Source organism: Stegodyphus dumicola, chromosome 7, assembly GCF_044657685.1.
Source record: "Stegodyphus dumicola isolate Sdum_Otavi_A_Nest chromosome 7, ASM4465768v1".
In the NCBI taxonomy this organism is placed as follows: Eukaryota; Metazoa; Arthropoda; class Arachnida; order Araneae; family Eresidae; genus Stegodyphus; species Stegodyphus dumicola.
In genome coordinates this window covers 10,351,101-10,361,097 of record NC_140774.1, presented here as the reverse complement: position 1 = coordinate 10,361,097, position 9,997 = coordinate 10,351,101, and the positions used below count along the sequence as shown (strand labels likewise).

At 37.6% G+C, this 9,997-nt stretch overlaps 1 protein-coding gene across 1 annotated transcript; it reads right to left on the bottom strand.

Annotated features, from left to right (window-relative positions):
* Positions 1–3,225: 3,225 nt before the first annotated feature.
* On the bottom strand, positions 3,226–5,821 carry LOC146996096 (uncharacterized). The gene is made up of 2 exons (XM_085821347.1): positions 5,814–5,821; positions 3,226–4,198 (listed from the first exon to the last, which is right to left on the bottom strand). The coding sequence occupies exons 1-2, from the start codon at positions 5,819–5,821 to the stop codon at positions 3,226–3,228; spliced, it is 981 nt and encodes a 326-aa protein (XP_085677473.1).
* Between the last annotated feature and the right edge of the window lie 4,176 nt (positions 5,822–9,997).

Genomic DNA, 9,997 nt, shown 5'->3' with positions numbered 1-9,997 from the left:
CTCTTCCAAATCTGAGCCTTACAATAGAGCATATACTATGCTTGAATTAAAGAGAGCTTTATTGCAGACACATGATGGCGTGATTTACGAAATGCTAAAGCATCTGTACTATAAGTCACTGAATGCCCTTCTCACTCTTTACAATAGAGTGTGGAAGGAGCGTACCTTTCCCAGTGCATAGAGGAGAGCTGTTGTGATTCCTATTGCTAAGCCAGGGAAAGGCCCAAGGAATCCCTCCAACTATCAGCCAATTGCCCTTACGAGTTGCCTCTGCAAACTGTTTGAAAAGATGGTAAACAGCCGCCTAGTCTACTTCTTGGAAAAGAATTATATTATATCACCTTATCAAAGCGGTTTTCGAAAGGGAAGAACGAGCGTAGATAATATGCATCTTTTAGAGACATCTATTCGAAAAGCTTTTGTCAAAAGAAGTCACCTTGTCTCAATATTCTTTGACATTGAGAAAACTTATGAAAGATACGGTATACTTCGCGATCTCCACGAGAGTGGCTTGCCAGCAAACCTACCAATTTTCATTCAGAATTTCCTGAACGCTAGAACGTTTGAAGTTAGGGTTGGCTCTGTTTTTTCGGATGTTTTTCAACAGGAAGAGGGTGTGCCTCAAGGCTGTGTTCTTAGTGTAACGCTTTTCAGTTAAAAAATAAATTCTGCATTGAAAGAACTTCCTCCCACCATCTTGGGATCACTATATGTACATGATTTACAGATTAGCTGTCGAGGAGCAGACATGAGATACATAGAGAGGCAATTGCAGATGGCTCTGAATAAGATCCAGGAATGGTCAGACAAACAGGGATTTACTTTTTCGAAACAGAAAACTGTGTGCGTACACTTTTGTAGGAAGCGAGGTGTCCATTCTGAACCTGAGTTATATCTAAATGGTACAATTATTCTAGTTGCGCGCGAAGTAAAATTTTTAGTAGTGACGTTTGACCAGAAATTGACTTTCCTTTCTCATGTTTTAAACCTGAGAAAGAAGTGTCTAAAAACACTAAATATTTTAAAAGTGTTGGCGAACACCTCCTGGGGTGCAGAACGTTGCTCTATGCTTCGCATTTACAGAGCGCTTGTTCGCTCCAGACTGGACTATGGCTCAGTTGTTTATGGATCCGCTCGGTTATCAGTTTTGTTAAAACTAAACCCTGTTCACCATCAAGCTCTGCGGATTTGTTCAGGAGCTTTCAGGACTTCTCCTGTACAGAGTCTGTATGTTGACAATAACGAACCATCACTTTATCTGAGGCGTGAGCAATTGTCCCTTTTGCAATATTTTCATATTCTATCCCAACCTGAACATCCCAATAAGCTGTGCTTACTTGATAATGTGTGTAACACATTATTTGATACACATCCATCCTGTGTTCCTACCTTTCTTTTAAGAGTTCGCTCTGTCATTGAGGAACTATCCCTCTCTGATATGCACCCGCAAGCAGTACAGAATTTTAAATCCCATCTTGGGAAAATGCACGGATTCAGCTTCTTGATGTTTTTAAGTATTATGTGAAGGCAAGCACTAACGAGATTATTTTCAGACAACTCTTCGCTGAGCACAGGCACAAATATAGCAGTTATATTCCAGTCTATACAGATGGTTCAATGTCAAAAGATCATGTGGGAATGGCATTTGTAATTAAAGATCACATGGAGGGCAGACGCTTGAACCATGCTTTCTCTGTCTTAACATCCGAACTAACTGTGATATATTATAGTCTTTTGTACATCTCAAGGCTCTGCCACAAAAAGTTTATAGTTTATACAGACTCTTGTAGTGCGCTTAAATCATTAAAAGCTTTTTCCCATACTCAAAATCAAGTCATAGTGGATATTCTGAAGTTACATATAAGCTTAACGAGTCGTGGATATGATATCCTGTACTGCTGGGTTCCCGGCCATGTGGGAATAAAAGGGAATGAGCTGGCAGATATCACAGCGAAAAGTGCTGTTGATCTGTCCAGTCGCCTCATCCCTTTTGGAGACATCTGTTGTGTAGTCAAAGAGAAGATCCGAAAAAAATGGCAGCAACTTTGGGATGTTCAGCTTCAAAATAAATTAAGACATGTAAAGCCTAGAATTGAGCACTGGGAATTAACAAAAAATCGTAAGGAGGAAGTTCTTTTGACTCGCCTCAGAATTGGTCACACTAGAGTGACACATAACTACCTTTTAAAAGCTGAGAATGAACCTGTTTGTTCATATTGTAATGTTTGTCTATCTGTTCGTCATATAAACAGTGTCCCTGTTTTAACAGTCTTCGTCAGAAATATTTTAATAGCTGTGACTTACCTCTCGACCGTTTAATCGGAAGAGATGTCAATTGTAATTTATTTTATTATTTAAAAGAGACTGGCTTTTATTACCAAATGTAATTTGTTTTGAAAACTGTGTCTTGAATTTTAATATGTGCTTTTAACTTTTGTTTATATGACTTCATCCTCTGGATCTGGTACATTTGTCTACTTGCTTTTATTTATTGAATTTTAATGTTATCAATTGTAATCATCCCAATTGTGTTTGGCGCGTTATAATCATCTTTGGTTTTTGCGCCATAATCACTCACTCAGTCACTCACCCCCCTATTCAGGCACTTCAGGGGAAAAGGAATAAATTTCTGAATAATCATTGCTTTGCATATTAGTATTTTTCAATGAAATGTATTTAAATAGTTAATAATTTTTATATTTTTCTGTTACTTGACAGCTTCATTGAATGGGCAACGTTCTTTCCGATGACGGAAGAAAAATCTGAAGGATGTCATAGGAAAGACCATTGAAACAACTGTAGATAAATTTCTGCAATTAGAAAGGGAAATGGAAGAGAAGATTTCTAAAGAAAATAGAGTCTTCAGAGAAAAATTGCTAGATATATTAGAAAAAATAGCGAACAAATAAATAATTTTTAACTTTGAAATTTTATTTCTTGCTAAAATTCAGTTACTGTTTTATAAAGTTTGAAATCATAAATTAAATATTTTTCTAAATAACAAAATAAGGTATTATGCCACAATTTATGTATGTTATATAGGTGATAATTTTTTAATTCGAACATATATTTGCTGAACACAGTTTTGGTTTAATAGACGCCTAAACGCTTTTGTAAAAATTTAAAACTTCTAATGTAAATTATACCAGGAATTCATTTCATTTATTAACCAAAATCAATAATTTGGTATATAAGAAAAATATGTATATTTAAAATTACAAGTTTTCACAAATTCTGCATTAGGAAATCTCTAACATCTGCTCCAGATACAAAACTGTCTAGATTTCCAGTGAGGTTTTCTCCAGAAATCGACAGATTATCTTCTTCTAAAGATACATGTGAATTTTCGTCATCCAGTATCAGCCAGTCGTCGAGGAATTCATCATGTAGTGTAATACATATGTTATGCAGAAGACAGCATGCCAACACTTGTGATTTGACATTTTCAACATTACTGTCATTTTCTTTCAGAAGGCATTTCCATCTTCCCTTTAGCTGACCGAAAGCATGTTCTACATTAATGCGAGAAGTACTCAGTTTCTTATTAAAAAGAGCTCTTTTGGCATTTAAATGACCTCCATGAGGCTTTATAAGCCAATTAAGTAATGAGTATGCCTGATCACCCACAAGAAATGGCTTTACATTGCCATTATGGTTTCTTAGCCTTATATTTGTAGGTGAAAAGAGTTTATTGCTTTGACCTACTCTAAACAAATTGGAATTTCTCAATACTCGAGCATCATGTACCGAACTAGGCCATCCAACATTCAAATTTATAAAACGCTGTCTATCATCGACAACTGCTTGCACAATTATGCTGAAGAACTGCTTTCGGCAAAAATAATCTTTCCCACACTTGTTTGGAGCTTTAATCGGGATGTAAGATCCATCTACAGCACCACAGCAACCAGGTAATCCACCATTATCATAAAATCCCTGGGCTGTCATTTGTAGGTCATCATTTTGTGGGAAAGTAATTTTGAATTCTTTGCTCAGTGCACTGCAGACTTCAGCAACAATCGTGCAAGCAGTAGAGCGAGCCACTCCAAATAAATTTGAAATGGTTCTTAACTCTCCACAGGAAACTAACTTCGAAAGAGCTATTGCCACTCTTCTTTCTACAGATACTGGTTTTCTCACTACATGCTTCTTGACTAGTTGAGATCGCAACTTGCTGCAGATGTAGTTGAAAGTAGTCCTATAAGATAAGAAATGAAACAAAACAGTTACTTTTATAAAAAATTCCTAAAACATATGAATAAAATCATGCATACATTTTCACTTAAAAATTTGATTTGGTGATAACAGTTTAATGTACATCTGACGTTTTTTGGTTGCAAATTATGGCTGTTTTATTTTGGTTTTGCAAATTAAAACCAGAACTGTCTTGCTCTTTTTGAACTCTTTCATGTCTATTAGTTAAGGGCGAAAATCATTCTTAGCATCTTATTAACCCTTCAGCACACGCGCCCACTGCGCTACGTTAGTACACGCGCGGGACAAATTTTACCCCAGTGTTTGTTTTTCGGAGTTCACTCCCCAAAGTATAAATAAATGCATTTGCTTTGTCTTAAATGAATGTATAAATGACTAATAGCTTTGTGAATTTTGTTAAACCTTTTTTCCAGGCATAAAACTCTGAATTTTTGTACAGGTGTTATCTCGGAAATCGACCTTCTCTCTGTTTCAGAAGAAGAGTTCGTTTCCGAGTTAGCTGACCAAAATGTCTGTGGCGCTAGGCGGATCAAGATGCGTAAGGAAGGTCAGTTGATTGACACCAAACACGTGATCCTGACCTTCAAATCACCTGATCTGCCTAAGAATATTAAGGCTGGATACCTCAATTGTCCTGTACGTCCATACATTCCAAACCCTATGCGATGTTTCCAGTGCCAGCGTTTTGGCCATTCGAAGATCTCCTGTCGTGGGACCCTGACGTGCGCTCGGTGTTCGTTGGTTGGCCACGACAGCGAAAATTGCACTGCTGCGGCACTGTGTGTTAATTGCAAGGGCAACCATCCAGCATTTTCCCGTTCCTGTCCAAAATGGAAAATAGAAAAGGATGTTCAGACCATAAAAGTTTCTAGAAACATTTCTTATGCCGAAGCCAGAAGACAAGTTCAAAGCACGCAGCCTCAATCAAATAAATCATATGCCAATGCCTTGAAATCAACCCGCACTATAGCCACCCAAACTTCCATAAGTACACAGACTCCACCAAATAAAACCCAGCAATCTGCAAACAAGAAAAAGGAAAATGCAACACATGTCGTACAAAATAAAGAAATAGTTATTCAAAGCACACCAAAACATATCCCTTCAAAACCACTTAACAAAAATAGAAGTCCCAGCAATAGTTCTGTAAATGAAACGATTTCTGAATCCGCAGATTCAGATAGTATGGACGTGGAAGACGGTCTAGAAGTTCCCGAACATCTGCTTCCGCGCAAAACTAAAAAGGAACACAGAAAGAACAAACATCAAACATAATGGCCACCCTCGTCTCATGGAACTGTCGCGGTTTCCACCGAAATTTACTTGACATCAAAGCTATGATCAATGCGTATCATCCTGTGTGCTTGGCAATACAAGAGACAAATCTGAAACCAGATCAACATGCAAAACTTCGGAGGTTTTCTCTCGTCAGGAAGGATAACCTTGCAGGTGAACGTGCCAGTGGAGGTGTATGTCTCCTTACCTCACTGGACTATCCCTCAAGTTCCTTTCCTTTGACGACATCTCTCCAAGTTGTCGCTGTACAAGTAAATTTTCATATTGTAGTTTCAGTCGTTTCTCTTTATTTGCCTCCTAACGAACACATTGATCAGCGGGATTTAAATGACCTTGTGGCTCAGCTGCCTGAGCCTTTTATCATAATGGGTGATTTTAATGGCCATAGTCCGTTGTGGGGAAGCAAAGACACCAACTCACGAGGAAGACAAATTGAGCAGGTAATTGAAGACCATTGCCTTTGTCTCCTGAATAATGGGCAGGACACTTACTTCCATGAACCTACAAGGACATTCCACGCTCTTGATCTAGCCATCTGTTCACCTTCTCTCTTGCCATTTTGCGATTTCAGTGTCGGAAGTGATCTGTTTAACAGCGATCATTATCCCCTTCTTTTATATCTTGCACGAAGAGGAGCGAACCCCACGTCGAGACTCCCTCGGTTTATACTGGATAGGGCAGACTGGGAATTCTTCTCTTCCTCTGCAGATCTCACACAGAAAATGGTAGAAGATGTACTTATCGATGATGCAGTGGAAGCAGTTACAACTGCTATTGCTCAGGCAGGTATGCTCTCCATCCCTAGAACATCAGGAAAAATAATAAAATATTCGAAACCGTGGTGGAATCGTGACTGTCATGAAGCACTGAAAAAACAGAAAAAAGCATGGGGTATTTTTCGTAGATATCCTACTCTGCGAAACCTCATAGCCTTTAAAAAAGCCAAAGCAAATGCACGAAAAGTAAGAAGGCAGAGCCAGAGGGATTCCTGGATTTCATATGTGTCCTCAATAACATCCTCTACGCCTAGTAAGCGGGTTTGGGAAAGAGTTCGAAAAGCGTGCGGAATATATAAAGACCACTCACTTTCCTTTTTGGAAAAAGATGGCCGAGTGATTAGCTCCATAGAAGAAATTGCAAATACTATTAGTGAGACATTTGCTGCCGTTTCTTCCAGCAGAAACTATTCACCTGCATTTCTCTCTATCAAGCAGAACTCTGAAATAAATCCCATCGCATTCAACTCTACCAAATCTGAGCCATACAATAGAGGACTTGCTATGCTGGAATTAAAGACAGCTTTATTGCAGACACATAAGTCTTCTCCGTGTTTTGATCTCATAAATTACGAAATGCTAAAGCATCTGTCCTATAAGTCACTGAAACGCCTTCTCACTCTTTACAATAAAGTGTGGAAGGAGCGTATTTTTCCCAGTGCATGGAGGAGAGCTGTTGTCATTCCTATTGCTAAGCCAGGGAAAGATCCAAGGAATCCTGCCAACTATCGGCCAATTGCACTTACCAGTTGCGTATGCAAACCGTTTGAAAAGAAGGTAAACAGCCGCCTAGTCTACTTCTTGGAAAAGAATTATATTATATCACCTTATCAAAGCGGTTTTCGAAAGGGAAGAACGAGCGTAGATAATATGCATCTTTTAGAGACATCTATTCGAAAAGCTTTTGTCAAAAGAAGTCACCTTGTCTCAATATTCTTTGACATTGAGAAAACTTATGAAAGATACGGTATACTTCGCGATCTCCACGAGAGTGGCTTGCCAGCAAACCTACCAATTTTCATTCAGAATTTCCTGAACGCTAGAACGTTTGAAGTTAGGGTTGGCTCTGTTTTTTCGGATGTTTTTCAACAGGAAGAGGGTGTGCCTCAAGGCTGTGTTCTTAGTGTAACGCTTTTGAGTTAAAAAATAAATTCTGCATTGAAAGAACTTCCTCCCACCATCTTGGGATCACTATATGTACATGATTTACAGATTAGCTGTCGAGGAGCAGACATGAGATACATAGAGAGGCAATTGCAGATGGCTCTGAATAAGATCCAGGAATGGTCAGACAAACAGGGATTTACTTTTTCGAAACAGAAAACTGTGTGCGTACACTTTTGTAGGAAGCGAGGTGTCCATTCTGAACCTGAGTTATATCTAAATGGTACAATTATTCTAGTTGCGCGCGAAGTAAAATTTTTAGTAGTGACGTTTGACCAGAAATTGACTTTCCTTTCTCATGTTTTAAACCTGAGAAAGAAGTGTCTAAAAACACTAAATATTTTAAAAGTGTTGGCGAACACCTCCTGGGGTGCAGAACGTTGCTCTATGCTTCGCATTTACAGAGCGCTTGTTCGCTCCAGACTGGACTATGGCTCAGTTGTTTATGGATCCGCTCGGTTATCAGTTTTGTTAAAACTAAACCCTGTTCACCATCAAGCTCTGCGGATTTGTTCAGGAGCTTTCAGGACTTCTCCTGTACAGAGTCTGTATGTTGACAATAACGAACCATCACTTTATCTGAGGCGTGAGCAATTGTCCCTTTTGCAATATTTTCATATTCTATCCCAACCTGAACATCCCAATAAGCTGTGCTTACTTGATAATGTGTGTAACACATTATTTGATACACATCCATCCTGTGTTCCTACCTTTCTTTTAAGAGTTCGCTCTGTCATTGAGGAACTATCCCTCTCTGATATGCACCCGCAAGCAGTACAGAATTTTAAATCCCATCTTGGGAAAATGCACGGATTCAGCTTCTTGATGTTTTTAAGTATTATGTGAAGGCAAGCACTAACGAGATTATTTTCAGACAACTCTTCGCTGAGCACAGGCACAAATATAGCAGTTATATTCCAGTCTATACAGATGGTTCAATGTCAAAAGATCATGTGGGAATGGCATTTGTAATTAAAGATCACATGGAGGGCAGACGCTTGAACCATGCTTTCTCTGTCTTAACATCCGAACTAACTGTGATATATTATAGTCTTTTGTACATCTCAAGGCTCTGCCACAAAAAGTTTATAGTTTATACAGACTCTTGTAGTGCGCTTAAATCATTAAAAGCTTTTTCCCATACTCAAAATCAAGTCATAGTGGATATTCTGAAGTTACATATAAGCTTAACGAGTCGTGGATATGATATCCTGTACTGCTGGGTTCCCGGCCATGTGGGAATAAAAGGGAATGAGCTGGCAGATATCACAGCGAAAAGTGCTGTTGATCTGTCCAGTCGCCTCATCCCTTTTGGAGACATCTGTTGTGTAGTCAAAGAGAAGATCCGAAAAAAATGGCAGCAACTTTGGGATGTTCAGCTTCAAAATAAATTAAGACATGTAAAGCCTAGAATTGAGCACTGGGAATTAACAAAAAATCGTAAGGAGGAAGTTCTTTTGACTCGCCTCAGAATTGGTCACACTAGAGTGACACATAACTACCTTTTAAAAGCTGAGAATGAACCTGTTTGTTCATATTGTAATGTTTGTCTATCTGTTCGTCATATAAACAGTGTCCCTGTTTTAACAGTCTTCGTCAGAAATATTTTAATAGCTGTGACTTACCTCTCGACCGTTTAATCGGAAGAGATGTCAATTGTAATTTATTTTATTATTTAAAAGAGACTGGCTTTTATTACCAAATGTAATTTGTTTTGAAAACTGTGTCTTGAATTTTAATATGTGCTTTTAACTTTTGTTTATATGACTTCATCCTCTGGATCTGGTACATTTGTCTACTTGCTTTTATTTATTGAATTTTAATGTTATCAATTGTAATCATCCCAATTGTGTTTGGCGCGTTATAATCATCTTTGGTTTTTGCGCCATAATCACTCACTCAGTCACTCACCCCCCTATTCAGGCACTTCAGGGGAAAAGGAATAAATTTCTGAATAATCATTGCTTTGCATATTAGTATTTTTCAATGAAATGTATTTAAATAGTTAATAATTTTTATATTTTTCTGTTACTTGACAGCTTCATTGAATGGGCAACGTTCTTTCCGATGACGGAAGAAAAATCTGAAGGATGTCATAGGAAAGACCATTGAAACAACTGTAGATAAATTTCTGCAATTAGAAAGGGAAATGGAAGAGAAGATTTCTAAAGAAAATAGAGTCTTCAGAGAAAAATTGCTAGATATATTAGAAAAAATAGCGAACAAATAAATAATTTTTAACTTTGAAATTTTATTTCTTGCTAAAATTCAGTTACTGTTTTATAAAGTTTGAAATCATAAATTAAATATTTTTCTAAATAACAAAATAAGGTATTATGCCACAATTTATGTATGTTATATAGGTGATAATTTTTTAATTCGAACATATATTTGCTGAACACAGTTTTGGTTTAATAGACGCCTAAACGCTTTTGTAAAAATTTAAAACTTCTAATGTAAATTATACCAGGAATTCATTTCATTTATTAACCAAAATCAATAATTTGGTATATAAGAAAAATATGTATATTTAAAATTACAAGTTT